This window comes from Eucalyptus grandis, chromosome 5 (assembly GCF_016545825.1).
Source record: "Eucalyptus grandis isolate ANBG69807.140 chromosome 5, ASM1654582v1, whole genome shotgun sequence".
NCBI lineage: Eukaryota > Viridiplantae > Streptophyta > Magnoliopsida > Myrtales > Myrtaceae > Eucalyptus > Eucalyptus grandis.
The window spans coordinates 23137743-23162057 of NC_052616.1; the positions used below are offsets into that span (position 1 = coordinate 23137743).

Below are 24315 nucleotides of genomic sequence, written 5' to 3' on the forward strand. Positions count from 1 at the left end.
TTGCCTTAACAATCGGAGGCCTCAAATGTTGGCATGCTCTATCTGGAATTGTTTAATAGCATAATTGTTAAATTGAGAAAAAAAAATTCTGAATAGAAATCTGAAATTTATGAATGGTGAACAGAAAATTTGATTGAATAGTAAGATTTGGCAAAATACTTGAAGACTAGTATTTTGTGTTGACGACAGTTATAAATTTTATAGATAAAATCAAATGATGCTTAATATTTGAGGAAGAATAATGATCTTAAAAAATAATTTTAAATTTATGTAAATGTGGTGATTGTTATGAATAAGTTTATATAATTTCCTATTGTTTTCTTAAAAATAAAAATAACGTTGCAATATAATTTTAATGTCTTGAATGTCATTTTTCATTTACCATTATAGCGTTAAAAGTATAAAATTTACTTCTAATTAATTTGTAACTATGAAAATACAATATAAATACTAAATATACATTTAGGTAAATGTATGAAAAATTAAATCATTGGATCCATATACGTGTAACGAAGTTCAAGCGTCAAATTGTATCCGCATTGGAGTGTCGTGCGTGCAAAAAGATGCGGAGAACCGACCAAATTTGTCGTCTGCTGGCTGTTGTCACTTATTAAATCCTGTTCTTGAAGTTTGCAGGAGGAGCATGAAGGAGTTCCAAGAAGAGAAAATGGAAGAACCGTTTGGGAGGCTGAAGGATGCGCTGCTGCTCTCAGGTGCAATAGGATGAAAGCGAGATCAAGACTATGTTGCTTTGTAGCTTGTCCAATGGAAGTGTGAAGTAGTGGCCGGTGAGGTTGCTAGACTTCGTAGATAAAAAGGAAAAGAAAAAATTATTAAAAAAATTTATCAGATGCCAACAGATATAAATAACAGATGCCATTCATGTTTAGTTTTCCATTTCAATATTATTTTTCGACTCCGTTAATGGAAGAGAATTTTGAGTGAAGTATATTGATGGTTCATATAAGATAGGTGCTACTTTTCATCCTCATGCCTTTTTCTAATTAATGTATTATAAATTCATCTAATTAAAACCTTCCGTTTCCGCAAATTTTATAATCAAGTCTATTGAACATTGAAGTCGACCAAATTCAACTAACATAACCATCGGATGATGGCAGAGTATGATGTAGATAAAATACACTAATGCCCACATGGAGTTGTTTGGAGAAGCTTAGCCATTCTAAGGCAAGTCCGAGTAAATGGATAAAATCTAGCGAACGTGGACATTTTATCCATTTCAGGATGTCCACATTGGGAAAAAAATTTCGACGTCAGAGTATGATAATGTCCGATGGCCAAGTCCACAGGACTTGGCCAAATTTGATATTATGGGGACTAGATCATAAAATTTGTAAAAATAGGACTTAATTAGATAAATTAAAATTATGAGGATTTGATTAGAAATAATTATAAAATTATAAGGAATGAAAAGTACGATTTTTCCTATTGGAATCTCAAAAATTCAATGGACACAGAAGTCGATGAGGCATCGTAGAAAAGGCTAAAAGAATAGAAATGTAAACGGGGAGTGACTCATATTTCGATTTTATCGGTGGAAGCAATTTATCATACGCATAGAGAGAATATGAAATTCTTCGTCTTATGAGAAGCTCATATTATTCCATACTTAGCTCCTTGAATGTTGACGACATAAGCCATGTTAATTTGGTTTAGCAATTTATCATACGCATGGTCTAACTCATTAAGTTTATTATTTGTTCATGAGCAATACGATATAATAATTGTAGTATGATGATTTAAAAGGGAAGAGATGTAAGTCAGATAAAACAATTCTCAATCTACAACCTTTTTTTCCCTAGAAAAGTGAGTAAAGTTCATTAAAACACAACAAAAAATAAGAGAAGCAACCCTACTATAAGCCGGCTGTAACTTTCATCCGTGTATATTAGCCATTAGGTTTATGTGCTTAAGTATTTATCAGATAGATCTACTAACCATGTTCAACATGGCATGAAATTGCTGTCTGCAACCCATTATCAAAATGATGAAGGAAATCTAACGTCTACATTTTAGTTCTCTTGAATCAGTAAGTAATAAACCAATGGTGTACATGGTCACGTTTGTAGAGTAAACCAATCCCAACGAATCCTACCATAGAGGCAAAATATGCAAGTGTATCCACAGCAATAACGAGGATGACCAGTATGTTGCATATAAATACGCCGTTAAACTTTTGGTGTTTCATTTTTTAACCTTTGTCAAATTATGTTCTCCCCTTGTGGTCAAACTAATTAGCTCTCCTTCCTCGGATGAACAAATTGTTTTCCTTGACCTTTTTATGTGTCTTTTCTATGATGTAAGAGCTGGTGATGAAAAAGAAGCCAACGATCATGCATTTCCTGTCGTCCAAACTATTTTCGGGGAATGAGTTTCGACACATCTCTCACATACCCCGACAACGCATGCGAAAATCGGATCAATGATCTACCAGAATAGGCTTTCTCATCCCCGGTAAGCATCTCTCTCTCTATTTCTCTCTCTCAATTACCGAATGACGACTCTTCTCTCATTTAATATTTTATTTTGCTTGGGCAGAAGGAAAATGTGAGGACAAAACGATACTCTCACTGTTAATCCGAACGGGAAGAGGCGTCGAGGACTACTACGAGCATATACAGCGAAACAAACTGAAGCCACTGTGTATGCAAGAAGAGGAAGCTACTCTTTCTCATGAAGGAGAGCATAATCGAATGACAAAGGAGTAATAATCGCACCATGTTTTTCTTCGACGAAATTGTTGTACACTCTAGACGCCATATTGGAATCCAGTGGAATTACAAATTGATGAAATATGATCAGATTGCTTTATTTTTACGTGCCTTTTCCAAATCAAGGTAAATCATAAAAAGTAACTTCAAAAGCATCACTTGGCATATCATTCCCAGTAAGTTACAATAAGAGAGGACGTGATTCCTCCAATCTGAACTTTCTGGTTTCAAAACAATTTTGAAGCCTATGGACGATAGGAGTACTTGCACCACGTGGAATGGAGCTCTGGGAGTCCAATACCTGACCACAATTGAAGTCCATAAGGAAAGGTCTTCGAATCCGCGTGGCACGAGAAAAAATCTAGTGGGTCGAGGGGAATTCAGGAAAATCATAGAGGAAGAATAAAAAGGAAGGAGTTAATAGCCATCAGTTCCACTTTCAAGTATATAATATGAAAATTCTATAAGAGCTCAATGTACTTATCATCGAATTTAAAAGTTTACCGTAGTTCCATTAGTGATGAGTCTTCTTCATTTACCTTATTAGAGATCATGTATTGTGCTTTATCTTCCACTTATACGCGCTCTCGCTCTTGAAGTATACCCGAGTCTCACTTTCACAATTTAAAAAAAAAAAAAAAAAATTAGGGAAGTTCATTGGATTTTGGTTACCGGGAAAGGTGATTCTGGTCATGATTCTATCTTAAAAGAGGGCCCCAACGGCAGGTATTTAATATCCTATACATGTAGGATCTCAACGTCTTCCTATATTTCTTGAAAATGACAAATCTTGCATTCTTGCTTGGCTTGCTATGCATGATCGATTGACCACCAAAGACAGGTTAACTAAGAGGAATATGCAGTTCTCTTCTCTCTTCTGCGTCTCTAATTCCTCTGATGATAATAGGAATCCTTTGCTTTTTGGGATGTTCCTTCTTTTTGCAAATGTGCAAATCTTTGCTGCAACTTCACCTCATTGATCGAGCCCCAGGTTGCTTAGGCATGCTCAACTTTTAAAGGAGGGAAACACTCAAATGAAGTGAAGGTATATATAACGATGACTTGGAATTCGGGGCGTCAAGAGTACCATGGACTTATCCCTGCAATTACTTCGACACGATATGATTAAGACTACGCGTGCACAATTACTGAGTGATCCCGTTCTTGACGATTCCAGGAGGCTGATGAAGGAGTTCCAAGAAGTGAAGATGGAGCCCGTGTTTACAGAGGCTGATGTGTCAATGCGCTCGGTGCTACTGAATTGAAACAAGATCAGGTTTATGTTGTTCGTAAAACTTGTCCTATGGAAGTGTGTAATAGTTTGCCCAACCTGCAAATGATTAAATACCTAAAATGCACTCTCTAGTATAATCCGTTCTTTATGAAAAAATGTAAAAAAAAAAAAAAAAATTAATGCAGGAGTTTCTGTCATATCCCACTCAATTCTAGAGATCTCTCTGTCTCCCACTCTGCTCCCCGCCCTCAAATTGACATGCCCGTTCGATATTTATGTTTATTTTGTTTCATATATGAATTATAACATGGTTTCAATAACTTATTTAATTGGGGAAAATTATCCAAAAAGTCCTAAACCTATTACATTTTTGTCAATTCAGTTCTAAACCTTTTAATTTTGCCAATTGAGACCTAAACATTTTCACTTCTTGCCGATTTAGTTCATCCAGCCAATTTTGGTCGGAAAATGCTAACGTGGACGTTGGCAATGCCACGTAGGACTACCGACACGACGCGTTGACAATTTTTAATAATATTTTAATTTTTTTTTTTTTAATTTTTATTTTTTATTATTTTTTTTTTTTTTTCCCTTATTCCTTTTTTTTTTTTTTTGGCTTTTTTTCTTGGCCTTTTCCAATGGCCGGCCACCGGCCACTAGCCATACCAGCCGGCCGGCCTTGCTCGCCACGGGCGAGGCCCAACCGGGTGAGGAGGAGCCCCGGCGAGGGGAGCCCTCGCCCAGGCGTGGCCTAGCCAGGGTCGCCTGGGCGAGGCCGACCCTCCCCGAGGCCAGGGCAGCCTCGCCGAGTGTCGACCGAGCGATGGCAATGCTGGGTGAGGACGCCCTCGCCCGTGCAAGCGTCGGCCTCGCCCGCAGACCAAATCTGCGAGGCCAGCCCTCGCCCTTGGCTAGATGCCCACTCGGCCAAGGGCGAGGGCCGGCCTCACCAGATCTGGTCTAGGCGAGGCCGACACTAGCTTGGGCGAGGGCGAGCCTCGCTAGATCTAGCAAGGCCAAGCCTTGGCGAGGCTACCTTGGCTTGGGGGAGGGTCGGCCTCGCCCAGGCGACCCTGGCTGGGTCGCGCTTGGGTGAGGGCTCCCCTTGCCGGGGCTCCTCCTCACCCAACCGGGCCTCGCTGGTCGGTGGTCGGTGGTTGACGCTGTGGCCAATGGCCAACCACCAAAAAGGCCAAGAAAAAAGCCAAAAAGAGGGGGAAATAGAGAGAGAGAGAGAGAGAGAGAGGAAAAATGGAAATAAAAAAAAAAAAAAATTCAAAAAATATTAAAATATTAAAATATTAAAAATTATCAACGTTAGCACTTGCAGACCTATGTGGCACTGCCGGCATCCACATCGGCATTTCCGGCCAAAATTGGTCCGATGGACTAAATTAGTAATAAGTGAAAATGTTTATGACTCAATTGGTAAAGTTAAAATGTTTAGAACTGAATTGGCAAAAGTGCAATAAGATTATGACTTTTTGGACAATTTTCCCTATTTAAATGTGTATAAGCGCAAGAGGTTACTTGTTTCTTTTGATCTTTCAAATTAAAAACTAGTTCGATCGACAAAGGCTCCAAGCTTCCATTGTTAATTTTTGGATAGAGAAAGCAAATGGCAAGAAATTTAAAGTTCCAGGATCAATCATTGTGATCAATGTAAATTGTACTAAAAATGTAAAACACGTGGAAAATAAAGACATTCAACATGTGTTTTGGATTGAGCGTCCTTTGTAAGAAAATGTTTGGATATTTTAACAGTTTTGAAATATTTGAAAGTAATTATTGTAAAAGAAACCATGACCATTGACCGTCATGAAAGTCATCATTTTATAACGCCTATATAATAGTTTATTTATTCATAAATCTTCCATTTTTGGTAATGGCTATCATCAATTTAATTATTACCAATGGATTTTTAATGGTTTTGTAATGGCTATCTCTTTCATTTGCCTATAAATTGAAACTCCAAACTACAATAATTCGAGACATATTGAAAATCTTCTCCTCACCATTTCTTTTTTTGCTGGTTTATATACACAATTTAGTTGTTCCTATTCCTTCTATTATTTTACGTGGAGTAAAGAAGAAGGTTTTCTTTGTCCTAAGAGAATAGTTGCTAAGGCATACTGCACCAAGTTTGGTAAATTAATGGTCGAAATTATCCTTAAGGAAGCCCTGGAAGTTGTTATTTTCCATCTTCTCCAACACTCTACAACAAAAAATAGAATTGAAGTATTGATAACCCATAAACAACATTTACATAAAAAGGAGAATTCAAGCATGCCCTACATGGCTCTTACTATTTAGCAATACTTTTGTACAAATAGTTACAATTTCTCAAATCATTGACTTCCTTATTTGACTATTACATTCTATACTCATCCCAGTGAATCAAGATGATATATTTCATTCGTTGACCCCTTGCTTTAGCACTTAGCCGTCTCATTGTTGATATCTTTGTCCACCAAAATTGGGTCTTCTTGATGACTGAGTTCACGTCACTAACTGTCTACTTCCGACATTTGCAATCTTCTGCTTTTTCTATTGATTTTTTAGTGGCTTCCATCGATCAAACTATCAACCAAGGTATTTTGGCATTTTTTGGTGCTAACGTTGCTTGCTCAAGTAGTTCATAGGAGGATTTTGTTGAGTAGCTCCAGTTGAACTGCATCATATCCTAGAAAAGGGAAATATGACCAAAGAAGGGTTCAAATGCAAAATAGAAAACGAAACAATAATTGAGGTATATGCCTTATAAAAATATAGCCATTTCTCTACTTTTTTTTGGGGTAAAAAACACTATCATTCATTCGTAAAAACCAAACACAATCTCTACTAGGGTTGGCTAGCTAACTCTTTGAACATAAAATATTCCAAAGAGGTTGAGTATGTAAATGCGATCAATTGATAGGAAAAGTTTTGTTTCGGTGGGTTTTAGCAACCCAATTAGCAACTCAATTGGCCTCTCATAGGCAATGGACAATTTTACTCGATTTTCCTTTCCAAATAGAGCAATTATTATTTTTAAAATCAATTAGTACACAGTACATACCAAGTCGTTGTAAATCAATGCTAAAAGCTTTTACCTGAGGATATCAATATAATGGCCTAGCCTGAGAATTTTCACTAGTGGGTAAATTTCCTGTAGTGGCACAATTATTTCTCTACATCTTTTCCTTTGCTTGTTCACATGTTACATATGTGTCTATCCTTTTACGAAATCAAAGAAAAGTGGATATGATAAATGAGTTTGAACGTTATTGAAAATCTTTCCTATCAATTTAAAGTCCAATTACTTCTACTACGAAAACAAAGGGAGTGATAACTCTGTTATATAATCATCTATTTTAATTCAGTTGTGTACCTTATCTTGAGCTTTATCAAATACACGTAAGAGCTGCGTTTAATATTGCAATATTGCCGTCCACCATGCATTCAATCAAAATTATTAACAATCTAAAGGTCCAGATTTCAATTTTCTCAAATAGTTGAAAATCACTAAGGGATGCATTTGGTCTCGCTTATAGAGGAAAGCAATCCTAGAAAAAAGACCTGCCATTAAAAGACCTGCCATTGATAATATCTCTGAATATGGTAATGTATATTTTACTTGGGATTGTACAAGTCTATCCACAGCAATAATGAGCATGACCAATTATTGTCCTATTTATTGAGCCTTTCATCTATTGGTCAGCCATGCCCTAGCCACTCAAGGGGAAAAAAATCTCTCTTCTTGGTCTATGTCTGTGTGGAGAAGCTGCTGCTCCCTCGACAGAAGCCTTGCGATGCCAAGCAAACGAAGAATCATGCATCACACTAGTCTTGACCAGCAACAGAGTTGCGAATAAACGTCGGATTAGCGATTTACCAAAAAAGTGTTCCTGTTAAATGGAAGGCTGTGGTCGTCCATGTGAAACCCTAGGATTCCACATCGACCTCATCAGCGGGCCAGTTTCTTTCTCCCACCTTGACCTCGAAACTCAGATTCACCAGCGGGCCAGTTTCGCTGGATATTTGGTTTCAATTGGAGCCGGTTGGGTTGATTTTGGGTCGGGTATGAGTCAGTAAAATTGCGTCACATAAAAAAATAGATCAATATGGGTTAAGTGGATTAATTTGGGTCGGATCCATTTTTGATTCACTCAAACCCCGACTTGGTCACCTGTATGACAGGTTTACTTTGTGGCAAGTTTAGGGCTCCCCTACCATTCCGTGAGGTGTTTTACTTACTGCAATTAGCATGAGCAAGGGCAACGTAGGTTTCCCTTTGCTTATGGAAAAGAAAAAGGAGAATCATAGAGGAAGAGAACATGGGACAAGTTAATGGCTGATAGATTCACTTTTCATGTATCTAATACAAAGATTGTATAAAGACTGATATTTATGTATGGCACCACGATAGCTTTCGTTGATTTTATTCTCCACGGATTGTATTGCAAAATATATGAACTATAGACATCTTCTTCCTTATCACACATCTTGTTTCAATTTAACTTATATATGCTCTGCTTACAATGGAGACAGTGCGATGAGTCTCGTGCATGCTTGCTTGAGTTGCTGAGATGTAGAGCCCACTGAGAGTTTGGTTAACAGCATAATTGTTAAATCGAAATAATGTATCTTAAACCCAAATATTAAATTTATGAACTGTAAATTGTGAATTGAAAATCGAATCGAATCATAGGATTAATATTACTTCAAATATTAATCATAATTTTTTGTATGGCTTTTCATTTACATTCCATTATAAAGAGTAAATTTTACTTTTGATTAATTTGTAACTAATCGGAATACAATATACAAATTTAAGTACATCATTCCATAGGTCAAAGTATAAAAAGTCGAATTGATGAAATGATAGATACAAATTGAGTCATAAATTTCTTAGAGAATCAATAAACTCACTTGTGATTAAGAAAATTAGCGATTCACCTAATAGTTACATATCATAAAGGCCTTGAATTGCAATACGAATCAACAATCATACAATTTTGATTACTATGGTTAATGAGGTCCTTGAGTTTAACTAACAAACAAGGTGATCGACAAAGAGATTCTAAAATAACTTTTACGTAAACTACTAATCAAGCATACTCAAATTGGAATAACAGTCAAAAGTGAGTGACTGCTTCAAGGTTTTAGGGAATCTATTGCATTATCCCTGGACTTCCTCAATAGAGTGAACGAATCGGATGCTTGGAAACTAATCGAAATTGTACAGAAAATATTGCAGTAATGAAGATTTCCAATAGATACTTCAATTCAGCTGCTAAAATACCTTCTTTCAAATACATTATGTATCGACATAGAAACTTGAATAAACATCAGATCCTATTCATGCGTAGTTTTCTTTTCAATTTCTTATTTCGACTATGTTAATGAAAGAGACCTCTGAGTGGAGTAAACTGGCGGTGCATGTACATCCGAAAAGATCTACTTTTCATCCTTACTTTTTTTTTTTCTTCTTTTTTAACTTAATGTACTTTTAATTTGTTTAATTACATTCTTCTATTGTCACATTATAAACCAAGTTCCTCAGATACTGAGTTCAACCAGAATTCAACTGACATTGATGCTAAACTATGACGCAGATAAAAAATGCTGATGCCAACATGGACGTGTGGGGAAAAATTTAGTCAATGTAAACATGTAAACATAGGAGTATGATGTGGATAAAATCTAGTCAATGTGCACAACCATGTGAACATCCGCACTGAATTTTTTTTTTTCCGCAACATATTAGACAACGTTTGCTGGCCACGTCAATTAGATTTGGTGCTGGAAGGACTTGATCACAAATCAGTGAGAGTATAAAGATAAAAAAAAAAAAATGGATTTTTTTCCTATAATAATTTCAAAATCTTAATAGACATATGAGATAAAAATATAGCGTTATTCTTTGTTTGCTTAAAATCTTAATAGACATATAATTTTCTTGAATAGGTTAGTACTAAACCAAGGGTGTACAAGGAGTTTGTAGAGTAAACCAATCCCAGCAAAACCTACCATTGTACTTATAGCCTTCTCCTCGTAATCACACTAATTAACTCTCCTCTCTCCTTCTATGAACAAGTTGTTTCCTTCCTATTTATGTCTGTCTTTTCTTTTCGATGTAAGACCTGGAGGTGGCAATGAAGCCTGAAATCATGCATTTTATGTCATTCCAACAGATAAGAAATACGTGGAAGAAAGAAATGTGAAAATTTTAATCTTTTGATGTGTTTTGATAAAGAGTATGTGACATTATTTATGGACTTTATTATATAACTATCTATGTAATATGCACAATCAAAATAAAATATGGAGAATCTCTTAGAAATATGCACCTTCATGAGAGTTATGAAAAGACAAGGGAAATATGTTAAATATCTTTAACATCTCTTCTCAAAGTCAAATTGATGTAAAACAAGTCAATTTGAAAAAAAGTCAACTTGAGGTTGAATAAAATATTTGAAAAAAAAATATTTGAAAAAAGCCTAGTGGATTGTCAAAGCAATTCAGTGTGCTGAAGAAGCGCCTGACGTTGATGTGGCTACTTACATGGTTGTTGTGTGTTGTCATGGCTGCTATGCGGACTACGCAGTAGGAGGCAGTCATTGTCACTAAAGGCTGCTATTGCCATAGGGCCGTTGTTGTGGGAGACCATTGTGGCGACTGTGTAAATAATGTGATAACCGAACGGATTGAAGTGACTATTGAACGAGACGAATAATGTTGAGGATGGAGTTATTAATAGTTATTGAAAAAGAAAAGCACACAAGATAAGAGGTGTACTCTGGGTGTGCACTTAGATGTTCACTAACTACAATGTGCACTAGATGCACCTCAGGATAGTTTAGCTCTCACACCAAGATAAAGTATATGTCAAAGAGAGAAAATGTGAATTTTTTGTATATTTCAATATGATTAAACGAAAAGTCCATGAACCTATTCATAAGATTTATGGAATGATTATCTATGTAACATATTGATTAATGATATATGTACAATTAAAGTGACATATAAAGAATCTCTTAGGTACATGCATTTGTAATGAGACATATAGAAAATGAACGGAAAAATCCTAAATATCTGTTATACCAACTATATCAGAGAATGAGTTTTGATACACTTGTGATGTGCACCCACAATTCATGCAAAAGTTCAGATCGGTAATTTACTAGAATAGGCCTTCATCCTCGATAAACATCTCTCTCTCACACACGCATGCAGAATGAAGGCTCCAATTTGCTATTTCTGTTTTGCCTTAATTGAGAGCATAAGGCAGAAGGAAAATGTGAAGACAAAAGGATACACTCACAGTTTCTTCCAATGGATTGAAACGCAAGCTAAAGACTTCATCCACACGCGAGTTATAATACTAGAATCTACAAAGCTTCTTTCATCTTAACTATTTTCACTGTCAAGCGGAGGATATTTCAGTCTAGTTTCGTTGTGTAAACGACTTAAAAGCAAGCTAAAAACTTCATTCACGTGAGAGTTATAATACGAGAATCTACAATACTTCTTTATTTTAACTATATTCACTTTCACGCCGAGCATATATCAGCTGTGTAAACGACTAACGATGGAAATTGTTTGGAACTCTTATTGCAGTAGATAAGAAAACTCCCTTCTTCCAACATGCGGAAATAAGTTCTTAGAAGTCCAGAACTCCACCACAATGGAACTCTGAAGGAGCAGCATTCAAATTCGCAAGGTACGCAAAAATCCGTACGCATTATGGGTCGAGTGAAATTCTTTATGATATATTAAGCCAACCCATGTTCCAATTGAAAAGGAGAATCATAGAGGAAGAGAAAAAGAATGAATGAGTTAATAGCCTATGTTCCCATTTTCAAGTATCTAATGTGAAAATTGTATAAAAGCTCAATTTACTTATTATGAAACAAAAGTGTACTGTAGTACTATAATGATACATCTTCCTCTTTTTCCTTGTTAGGATCTTGTATTATGCTTTACTATCGAATTATACGTGCTCTCGCTAATGCAATATACCCGAGTTTGACTTTCATAATAAGTAAAAGTGATTAGAGTTCGTTGGATGTTGGTTACCATACATGGTGATTTGGGGAATGATTATATCTTAGAGAGGGTTATCAAATCTTCTTTCTTTTAATAAAGTCATTATTAATTTTAAGATCTATTTGTTTGAAGGAAATATGTTCTCAGAAAATTATTTTCCGACTTTTAGGTGTTTGAAATAATAGAAAACTAATCAATATACGAAAAACATTTTTCAATAACTGAAAAAAACAAGTTTAGACTTAATCAAAACGACTTTCCCTTTTAGTAAGAATGATATCAATTTCTCTAAACCATAAAACAAATGAAAACTATCCATTTTGTTTGAAAATAGTTTTCATAAAAAGTATTTTCTTAATTACGAAGTTTTCAATGAAACAAACAAACTCTTATTATTATATATATATCGTGTGTTTATAGCTAATGCTATATATAAGTGCAATTTCATTGTCCTACTCTATTCCTCTTAAAATGATAGATCTTCCATTCTTCCTTAGCTTACTCTACATGATCGATTGAACACCAAAGATTGGTTGCTAATGTGGAGCATGCTGGTCTCCTCTCTCAGTTACCTCTGTAATTTCCATGGATGAAGATGGGAATCATATGTTTTTCTGGATATTCCTTTACGTTCCAAATCTGGAAATCTACACTGCAATTTCACCTCATTGATTGAGCCCTTGGTTTGCTTGCTCTTATCCGTCTTTCAAAGGAGGGGAAAACAGTCAAATTAAATATATCTTCAAAAAAGGAAGGTAAGTTGTTACTTGTAGCCTAGATGCCCCGAAATACGATACATCAAGAATACCTAGCTGCTTAGCCTTGTTCCGATTATGGGGTGTCTCATCAAGATTTTTTTAGGGTATGTTTGTTTGAGTAAAAGAATTTTTACAAAATTGATTTTCTAGATTTTCGCATGCTTGATTTATTGAAAATGATCAATTAATGGAAAACCCAATTTATGTTCTAAGAAAATATGCATGCAACCTAATCTGAAGGGGGAAGAACATTTTTATGGAAAATAATTTCTCAAAGAGTATATTCCTTTATCATCTTCTCTGATATATTTAAATGATAGATGCTTTCATTCATAAACGAGAAATACAAGAAGACGACAAATAAGATTCCGAATATAAAATTTCCGAAAGAGCTAGAGGAGGACTGGATCTCCAATTTGGGGGAGTGATTTTGTTTTGTTTGCCTTCGCTAACCAGTCGGCAGCTGAATTGGCTTCCCGTGAACTTCTCCTCTTGATGCTTTTGATGATATTTTAAATTTGTGCTCTTAATTATTTGTTTATTTGCTTTTTTTTTTGCAATACATTTGACTTCCAATGCCTCAATAAATGCATCTTCTCCATTTCTTTGATTATCTATCAATATTTTGCCTCATTTCACATTATTTTATACTCATTAAATAATATTATACAATAAATTAGGAAAGAATAATTGGAAACCTCTATTTTTACCTCTTACTATGTAAAACTGTTAAAAAAATTATCTTTATTTTAAAAGAGTTAGTATTACGAAAAATTTCAAATTAATATACTTATGACAAATTTATCTCAAATTAATATAATAAATGCCATATAATAGTTTAAAGTACCATTATTTTCTTAAATAAAAGTATTAAATGAACATTATTTCAAATTAAAGCTTAAATTTATCACATCAATATATAATAAAAAAAAAAGGGCTTAACTCACTAGCTGATAAGAGCATTTTCATCCTTTATTTTTTCAAAATTTATTCTTTTTTTTCCTTTTTTTTTTCTTTTTCTATATTAAAAAAATATTTAAAAAAAAAAAAGGAAAGGGAAAGGAAGATAGCAAGGGCTATGTAGGCCTCATTGTGCCACTCCACCATCATCGAGAAGGGCCAACGATGGTGGGGTTGGCTAGCCAAGGGTCAGCAACTTCTGTTGACCACAAAACCTTGTCTAGATTTGGGCAAAGGTCAGCACTCGCCACTCCTTCCCGACCACAGTGGAGTGGTGACAATAGCAAGGCCACACTTGATTTACTTTCTTTTTTATTTATTTATTTAAATATTTTTATATAATATATATAATATTTAAAATTAAAATTACATTACACCAAAATATCCCTAGACAAGTCAAAACATTTAGCCAACTAGTAAAGTTAGGTCTTTATTTGTAAAATTATCATTGCAACTTCAAACTCTTATTTAAGATTGACATGGCTACTTGAGGTGTTTATTTGGAATTTCTTCTTAATTTTTTAATTACAAAAAACTCCAATTAATATATTTGTGATAAACACAAAAAATTAAAACACCACGAAGAACCATAAATGGTATATATGTGTAAAATGAATGGTAAAATTCCAAACTAGTATAAATGTTACTTGTTATCTAATTTACTAATTTAACATTATAACTTTACGAAAAGTAATGCAAAGTAAATTTACCACAGTGGTAATTCTTTTGGGTACAAATCTGGGTTTAATTACCCCCGCTGCGAAGGTGGGAAGCATGGAAAGTGAGTAGGGCTTCTTCCACCATCCTCGTGGAGTTCCATTAACGTCTTCTTCGCGGTGGCGGGAGAGGAGGCGGAGGCTGAACTGCGATGGTGGAGGGTGCGCAGAGCGAGCGAGCTCCGTAGAGGGTGGTGACGATGACGGTGGACGCGAGCTTCGTGCACAAGACGTGGGACAAGTGGGCTTCTTCTTATGTCGGGTCCGGTCCTGGTGAGCAAGCGCTTAAGCTCGATGCGGTTCTTTATCATTTTCAGTTTGGTCAAATTGGGCTGGGAATGCTCGAAACGGTTTAAATTTTCGTTGCCTTTTTGTTGGCAATGCGCAGGGCAGCCGTTGAAGGCGGCTTTGCTGCTCAATCACGACCCAACTGGGCCCTCTCGATTGCTGTCTACCATGTACGGCTTGTACCCATTTCCTTTCGTCCTGCGTGTGAATTTTTTTTTTTTTTTTTTTTTTCTGGTTGAATGGGTTCAGTGTGGTTTTCCCGTTCTGGGATTTTGCTGATCTAATTGGAGGACTTGAGTTGTGTGGCTTAGTCTGGTGATGTTCTTGTCTAATTTGGGGGTGGAGTCCTCGTTTCCTTGCGTGAAACTTTTATGGGGCTCGGTAGTGTTTCGACAATAATTGAGAGTTGGAGGTGTTGTTCTTTGGCTGCTACTGTTACTGGTGTAGCTAGAGAGATTATAAGGAGGAATGTGGTTCTTTTATGTTTGTGTTTTCCTTTTGGGCCAAAACAAAGTTCCCAGAGGTTTCTCTTTACAATCAGCATCAAGTGAAATCTGCAAAGCTAAAGGAAGATTGGTCATGAGCATGAGTTGCTACCCGATTGACGGGCTGGTTAGCTGATCTACGAACACAATTCCATGGAGTGTCTTCAAAGCTTGTCTGTGGCGTCCTAGACTATGAATTCGGTATTTCCATTTGCATGGAGTATTTTGAAATGTCAACAGTTAAAAACCTTGCTTGACATCTGTTTCTATATCGAGGTCTCTACAACCTTCTTTAGCAGCTTTTTGAAGACCACTTTGGATTGCAAAATATTTCACAAGTTTTACATCGTTTGCCTGAACTGAAACACCTATTCTGCCTAGCAAAACTACTCTTTCATCATGAGCAACTACTCCTATTTTCCCTTTACCATGTTCCACGATTACACCACCATCACTATTCATTTTCACCACTCTACTCCATAATCAAGCTTCCTCCACACCTGTGCCTTCCCTTTATCTTTGAAGTTCTCTGGTTTGCTTGGTCTCTGTCAAGGCTTTGACCTGGAAGAATTCCTTCACTGTAGAGCTTCACTTAAGCAAAGTCTTCAAGGGATTGTGAACTCTTCCTTGAGAGGTTGTCTCGCATCTATTAATCCATATTTACCCATCCCAAATCCTACTTTAGAAAAAGAATGCATCTTTGGTTCTTCTTTTTGTCCACATTGATTGAGCAAGTTTAAACCATGAATCAAAGATTCGCATACCTCATTCTGAATTTTGAGACCCAACCCAACAGACGTAACCAAACACATTGACTCCATGGTCAAAGGAAAAACATGTGCTCCACAGTTTCCTCCTCCCTACAAAATGAGCATGCCACGTTTTCTTTAATTCTCCTGATAACTAAGTCTTTTCTAGCAGTAAGATCATTTTGGCACAATCTCCAAATGAAGAGTGTTACACTTCTGGTGGGCATCGAAGGCTCCAAATCATTTTCCATACTCTATTATCTATTAAACAAAGAGGAAGATGGGCCTTTGTGTTTAGCTCTAATCATTTCTCCCTGTATACATAATATAGTTCTTTTACTTTTAGTTCCCCTCTCTTCTCTAGTGGGCAATTGAGTCTGTCTTCAGACATTCTAGCACACAGAGGGATTTCCGGTAGGCTTCTGCTTTTCCTCAAAGTATTATTCCTCACTCTTTCTGATCCCAAGAGTGACTTAGAGACAAATTAAGGCTTTATCCTTCAATCTGGATCAACTTGACCTTCTCCGGTAAACTCCATCGTGATTGACTTCTAGGAACTGATGCATCTCTGCACACTTCAATAACTTCTCTATCACCTACTTGCCACATGGAGCCCTGTTTAGTCACTTCTATCCATCCATTGTACAATACTAGACCAACCCAAGAATCTGTCCTTCTATCTGAGCATTTAAAAGTTCAGAATGGGAAAGGTAGACACATTTAAAATTTTATACCAGAAGGTAGTAGGATTATGCTGTATTTTAAATGCTATTCCTGCAAGTAGGGCTAAATTCATGAAATCTCTATATCCCTTCCCTTCTTTAGTTTGGGACTCAGACATAAGATCCCAATTCCTCCAATGGAGTTATTTCCATTCTTTTGTTGACCCAACCATAAATTAGCTATGGTCCTGTCAACCTCATTACACAATTATTTTTGGAAACTTAAACCATCCCATAGAGTATTGTGGGGATTGCATAGGCCACGCCTTCACGAATACTTCTCTTGCTGCCTGTGAAAGCATGAATCCTCCACCCTTGCAACTTCTATAGATCTTGACAAAACTGTAAAGCTTCCACCTTAGACCTGCCCAGTGGGGAGACCTAGATGTTTTCCTGGACTATTTGTATGTCATACACCCACCACACCTTTTTGTCTCATCCTTGACATTTGAACATAAAAACATAAAAAAATTTTGGACACTTGTACTCTGGCCTGAACCTATGCAGTAGTCACATAGCATTTTTCTTCATTCTTTCTGCATTTGTCTCTATTGCATTTTTAAAAAAAAAAAAGTCATCTAAAAAAAAGAGATGAGAAAGGACAGGACATTTTTTTTTTTGGCAGAATGCCATTCAGGGATCCTTTGACAATGGATTCCAGCACTGACAAGGGGACTGAGCATTGGTGACAAAATGGAAGAGCTCTAATTTCTACCACACTTTCTAAGCACGGTGTAATGATAGAGAGGTTTCCCTCATAATTAATTTGCACATGAGAAGTGACCTATTTGTGAATTCCTTATGCTCCTTGTCAAATGAATCAATAGCATAGGTGCTGCTTTGTTTGAGCCCCTTTCTTCTCGTATCATCTCTGTGGCTTTTGAGTGTGTGGACTAATGTTTATTCTTGCTTATTGCTTAATTTGTGTTGCCAGTACCAATTTGGAGGGTAAGCTTGTGGACTGCTGTATTAATGAAACAATGGCATCCACTCTTGCTGCTCTCTGAAATAGGTTGCTTGTTGAAATGAGATATGCTTGTCCATCATGGACCAGGATTTGATGTGATATGATGTAAAATCTTTCTTCTGTTTGCCAGTCCATAAATTGTTTAGGTGAATAGTCCTCCTAAGGAAAATTTATGATGAACTAGCACATCACAGTACTCACTGCTTGTGGAAGAGAAGGAAACGAGTCGTCTTATACTGACATGTAATAAACCTATGTAGATATAGCTGTATTGGCTCAGGTGTTGTGGAGGGTCTTTCCTGCAAAAAATGTGCTTGTAAATGTTCTGTATAGATAACACAGATTCGGGTGCCTGTGATCTTGTTTATATATTATTATGCATCCTGTATCTGGGAATAAGGACAAAGTTCAAAAGTTATGCCTGGGGTATTGACTATAGCAGAAGCTATGCTCTTGCTTAGAGATCCATGTTATGTTGATAGGTGCATGTCTCGCCATCTTCTTTAATTCTTTACAAATCAGTTGAATCATGGCCTATGTGAGCCTGTTTCTTTGATGAGTCCCTCCATATAATATCTGAGGTATTGAAAATTGATTTGACGATTGTAGTGCCAAACAAGAAGGAATAAAGGCAGATCCCATTCCATTGAGGCAATTTCTTGATTTTCTCAAATGTGGAAAGCTCCAGACAGAGACTTTCTTTATTGGGCCAAACCAATGTACGTACATCTCTTTCTGTCATCTCTTTCACACCTTCTCATTTCTAAACTTCAAGCATTGTATCTCTGGTTCTTTGTTTTAAGGGAGTGTAATGACTTTTTAGGCTTTTAAAGGGTTGGGCCATGAGTTCCTTTGAAGCTAGAATAGCAAAGCTCATTCATTATAATATGATTTTAAAAGTTACAGTATTTTAGAAGTCATTGTTCTTGCTCATTTTTTTGTCAATTCTCTAGTCAAGTTGCTTGAGTGTGTGCCTTATGTGAATCGAAGTGTGCATGAGGTTGTGTACCTCATCCACACCCCAAAATATCTCACATTGAAGGAGGAAGAAAAGAGATAAAATATTGCAGTTATTTTTTTAATCCAAATTTCACATTTTCTTGTAAGCATCAAATGCACAAGCTAGACTTTGACATTCACTTTGATGTGGCTTGCTGTACATATATTGGTTAATGTGTGGTGTATGTGATTTTGATGGCAGACCTTGTCACGTCAATCCATGAGAATTGGTTCTGCGCAAGATGCATGAGCGCATCAAATTCTGCTGGTGAAGGGGCTATTGTCATGCAGACAACAGCTTTCATCTTGGTGGCACTGTGAGCATAGATGTTGACAGATAGAATTGGTTTAGGACTATAATGAAAGCACATTATGCAGTTTTAAGTAATCAGATATTGCAGATAATGCTTCAGCATGCATTTCCCTCATCTGTGACAGGTATGATGGTTCAATTGGAGCGGCATCGGGTGCTGTAATGGCTGCTGATCAATTTGCATGGCAGTTAAATCGAAAAAACCTTTGACCTTGCAGTGAAGTTGAAATTGTGAGCATCGAGATTTCTCTTGTTTTGCTGATTGGATAAGTTAATCTTAAGGAGCTCAAAACTACGTTCCTGTCCATGTTTGTTAAGTAAATCGTAAAGAGCTCAAAACTACATTTGCTTTAGCTGCTTTCACAGGATAAACAGGAAATGGACTTTTTTACCCTCTTCTCTGACCATTTGGTTTTTTATTGTGAAAAGGTATGGTTCGTCCGCAGACTCTTTCCCTACCTGTCTGAGCCAAATACTGGCAGATGGAGATCCTGATAATCCAGTGAATCCATTCAGCAAATCTGTCATTGATGGCAAGGAGATCATCTTTCTTGCTAACGTGCAAGTTCATCACTGCTGGGCTCAGAATGTTTGAACAAGACAAACTCCAGAAGGGTCAATGGTTTTTGGCAAAAATTTTCAAGCAACTAGTATTCACAGGCGCTGGACTTTGATTAGTATGAATTAGGTGGAGGACTCTCTGAGTTAAAAATCATGTGAGATCGTTGGTCTGCTATTTGCTATTTGGCCATGCTGGTATTGGGTGAAGGTCTTGCTGGTGTCTGCATTGTGATTTTCCTTTGTACAAAGATCGTTATATAAGGTTGTTCAGCCGGCTTATTGATGTCATCATTTTCATAACTGGATTCATGCCGATAATAGAAATTAGAAGAGGGATGAAACTGTGCTTGGATTAATTACATTTAGGTTCTATTGTCCTCATCCCTTTTTTAGCATTGAATGAGCTCGTTCTTTTATTTTGAAGGATGTCTCCTGTGTTTAAGATTGGACTACCACATTCCTCAGAGAAAAACTAGGCATGTAGTCTGATGCAGAAATGAAGGAAACTGAAGTTGATCATGGTAGGAATTCATAAGCATGGCAGAAGCAGGGTATTACTAAAAATAGAAGTTCATGAGTCTATTTTCGCTGTAGATTTCATCACCCCAAAGCAGCCCTAGAGCTCCTTATGAGGCATGGCACAAGCAGAATCCCAGAACCGTTGGGTTGCATTTCTTATTCTCTCACGCCCTTATTGTACAGACAGAAATATATCTTCCTTGGCTAAAGCGACCATTATCAATTGATCATCTCGGAAGGAGAAAGATCTTCTTGGTCTTAATGGATCTACGTGCCAAATTAAAATAATGATGAATCGATCCAGAAGCACAAAGCCGGATTAGTATGACAAAAATATGTTGAACAAACTACGATAACTTATGAATAAAGGAAAAAGTAAGTTCAGAAGAAGAAATTCTTAGAGCATTTCCCAAGTTCTTGATTTGGAGTTTGTCCTATGTTTACCACCTACATCAAAAAGAGCAGGCATCCTCTGTTCTCAGAATTCTATTGAAACGTCTGCTCTTAGATGTTAAAACTGGGAGACAAGCTACCGGCTTGTCTAATAATGGTGCAAAGAAAACAAGAAGCAATTGAATTATCGAATAGCTAAGCCGACATTGATTTTTTCCTTCTAGCTAAAACTCAGGACTTCTCTCCCAAACTATACAAGGAAACACTAAAGCAAATACGTTGAAATGATATGCAAGACTGAGCACAAGTACATAAATGAGTGAAGCAAATGAAATTATAGGAGTAAGGGATAGAGAATTTGCTCAATAGATTTATAGTGGTTCGGCCCAGACTCAGTGCCTATGTCCACTCCACGAGACTTGCGGGGAGTTTAAATCCACTATTATCTCAAACAAATTTTACAGTTTGGTTGATGAGGAGCCAGATACTCCAGTACATCTCAAATTCATAACCCGTACAGGTAATTGTCTTTCAATAGACAATAGCAAGCCATTTTCACAGATGTTTCAGCAATCTCCAACGGAATACAAGTGTTCTGCCCACTTAAAGATACTCAAGATAGACCTCACTATGTTGGGAAATAAACTAAACAAAAGCTTGCTATTGAAGCTTCAAAATCAGTTCACTTGAAACAGGGTCAGTCAATTGGCCCGAGGGACATGCTCCGTTTGTTAGGTCCAGAGACGACTCCAAAATGACAAGCCTTCCAGTCATGACTTGATCTGATCTCCTTCATAAATCCATGATTTACTTCAGCGCAAGTTGTTTCACTTCTTCTTCCTCAGTCCTTCACAACAGAGTTACCATCTTGAACCACGTCTTGGCTGCTTGGGTAGTTGTCATATACTTTGAATGAGTCTGGTACCGGGTACCAGACCAGCTGTGTATCCGTTTTAGTGGCTCACTATGTCTTCAGGAGTGGAAACACCTTGAAAGGCATCATACGTAGAAATAGATCAAGCTACCTTGACTTCTGGTATAAGTCACACAATAACTTCGAATAATGCTTATTTGATCCTATAAGCAGTCTGAAACAGCAATGTGCTTGCCCCAGATGATTTGACAACTACTGTTCGGGAATCCCAACACCAGGGTTCACCCCAAACATTTATCTACATGCTGATGCGGACAGCTTTGACAAATTAATTCACTTTTATGAGCAAGTAAAGAAGTTTTGGTGCAATATGCAAGAGGTAATAGTAGTCCACCATAAAGAAGTAAAAGAAGATTCTACCGGCAGAGAGCATTGTACCTGATTCTGGAATATTTCACCAAGCAAGTCTTGACTCAAAAGGCACGAGGAGATGAAACACTTTTATGATTTATAACTGCTGGTCTTCCTCCAGTACTTACTGTTTTGGAATCGTTCCATTTGCACACATCCCAAGCCCAATACGCTAAGATATGGAGAAATCAATAATGAGCCAGGGAATCCAGCAGTTAAAATAAGTTCTCCCTCCAATCCAAAAAAAAAAAATCTCCTATGAGTACGAGAATTACCAAGAACGAGGTATATCTTTTGCCTACGGCTGTGATGTCACGGAAGACAAATTTAACAGCATAGTCAGTGAATCCTAGCAGCATGAACATAAAATAAGGGCCCCTTGATACAGACATTAACAAAAAAGTTTTGACCACTTCCACAAACTTTTCGATTCTACCTACAAGAATCAGATGAACACGCAAAAACTGACTCGAGGCAAAAGGGGATGAAAATTTGAGAAGATCAAGGAAAGAAAAGTATCACGGTGTTCCCTTGCCAGCCTCAAGAGAAGGCATTGCCAAAATTCTCCCATGAAAGATTGCTTGAACGAAGTCTGAACCGAAAAGATATGAACAAGAAATATTTTGTGAAATTTGCCATATTCACAAAATATTTCGGAGTTCATTTAACAAGACTGAAAATATAATACTAAGGGAAAAAGATGATCACAGAAAGCATGGCCTTATTAATGATCTTGTGCTTGTTGCTAGATGACAATGATAGCCACAGACTGGAAATTGTTACTTGTGGCCCCAGTTATCAACAGCAATCCAAGGAAAAAAAACTCTAAAGCGATTGGTGGGGATTTCAACATTACTGGAGTCAAAGAGAATTAGGAGTAGAATGTTAAGGCCTTATACTTTTTTAACAGAAACGTCAATGCTTGCACAGCAGCAACAACATTAGGGCCCTCTTGATACAGAATGTTGACCACTTTCACAAACGTACCGATTCCACCTATAAGAATCAGATAAAGTGAAAACTTGAGGCGAAAAATGATGAAAATTTGAGCAGATGAAGGAAAAGTAAAGCATCCCGATGTTTCCTCAACCAGCATCAAGAAAGTGCATTCCCAAGAATCTCTAATAAGAGATGTTCACTTGAACAACATCTGGACCGAAAAGATACGAACAAGAAATATTCAGTAAAAAGTACATGTCCATACAATATCTCAGAGTTTAATGAGCAAGATTGAAAATACAATACAAAAAAATACAGATGATTACATAAAGCAAAATGCCATGTTCACACAATATCTCATAGTTCCTCGAACTAGATTGAAAATACAGAAAAGGAAACAGATGATTACATAAAACATGGCCTTGTCATGATCTTGTGCTCATTGCTAGGTGACGACATGTACCGGAACTTGGTTCTTATGGCCCCAATCATCAACAGCCATTGAATTGATGATTAATACCCATAAAAGAAAATAAAAACTACGAAGCGATCAGTAGGAATTTCAACATTACTGGAGTGGAAGAGATTTACAAGAAGGTTAAGGCCTTACGCATTGTCAGTGCATACCCAGTAGCAAGAACATACAATAAGATCCCTTGATGCGGTCATCAACAGATAAATGTACCAATCCACAAACTTTTTGATTTTACCTATAAGAATCGGATCAACGTGCAAAAATTTACATGAGGCGAAAGAAGACGAAAATTTGAGCAGATGAAGGCAAAAGAAAAGCATCACGATGTTTCCACACCACCATCAAGAATGGCATTGCCAACAATCTCCCAAAAAAGATGTTCACCAGAATGAAGTCTGGACCGAGTAGATACGAACAAGAAACATTCTGCGAAAAAATTGCCATGTTCACATTATATTTCAGAGTTCATTGAACAAGACTGAAAATAAAATACAAAAGGAAACGGGCGACTACAGTCGTGATGACGGCGAGAGAGGACCAAGAGAGCGAGACGAGAGCTTGAAAATGAAATTGAGTGAGAGAGGGACGTGAAGAATCGAGCGAGAAGTGCTTATATAATGAGAAAATGGCGGTGGTATTTGAAATACAGTTATGAGTTTCATTATTATTGGAAAATAATTTAAGTATTCTATTGATTTCTGACAAATGTTTTTTCATAATAACACATTTTATATAATGTACTTTATAAAGAAAATCTTTGATTTGAAATTGTGTTTTTTTTTATCTTGCTATACGTCAATGTCATTCAATGATAAGGTAACATTTTTCGGAGTGGTGATTACTGAATTTGCAAAAATTGTTATGCGTTAGAAATATAATGTCTGCAGTAGATGGCCATTTTGTCACGACACTATTCAATTTGTCGACAAGGGATGGAAGACTTTAGTCGTTCATCCAAGGAGTTATCACATAATTTCGAGGTCTTTTCAAAGAATCTTTTGAGCTTGGATAAATTTGCGATGACATGGAGAGATTTGATTTGGTAAATAGAGATGAATTAAAACCGATATTCAATAAAAAGGAGTTAATCTAACTTAGAATTTTCTACAAAAACCTCTTTGGTATCTTATTTATTACTAAAAAAACTATACTGATTGTCATTTACTAATTATCAAGAGATTTGATCAGG

General features: G+C 36.6%; 1 protein-coding gene across 3 annotated transcripts; it reads left to right on the forward strand.

Annotated features, from left to right (window-relative positions):
- Nucleotides 1-14487: 14487 nt before the first annotated feature.
- Nucleotides 14488-19876, forward strand: LOC104444574. Of its 3 annotated transcripts, none has more exons than XM_010058277.3 (6): nucleotides 14488-14704; nucleotides 14820-14889; nucleotides 18252-18361; nucleotides 18844-18958; nucleotides 19080-19185; nucleotides 19390-19876. In XM_010058277.3, the coding sequence occupies exons 1-5, from the start codon at nucleotides 14632-14634 to the stop codon at nucleotides 19162-19164; spliced, it is 453 nt and encodes a 150-aa protein (XP_010056579.2). In that variant the 5' UTR covers nucleotides 14488-14631; the 3' UTR covers nucleotides 19165-19185; nucleotides 19390-19876. The 3 variants fall into 3 exon arrangements, with proteins under 3 accessions (XP_010056579.2, XP_010056577.2, XP_018728444.1); XM_010058275.3 differs by having other exon boundaries at nucleotides 14489-14704; nucleotides 19384-19876; XM_018872899.2 differs by having other exon boundaries at nucleotides 14508-14704; nucleotides 14825-14889; nucleotides 19384-19876.
- The last annotated feature ends 4439 nt before the right edge of the window (nucleotides 19877-24315 follow it).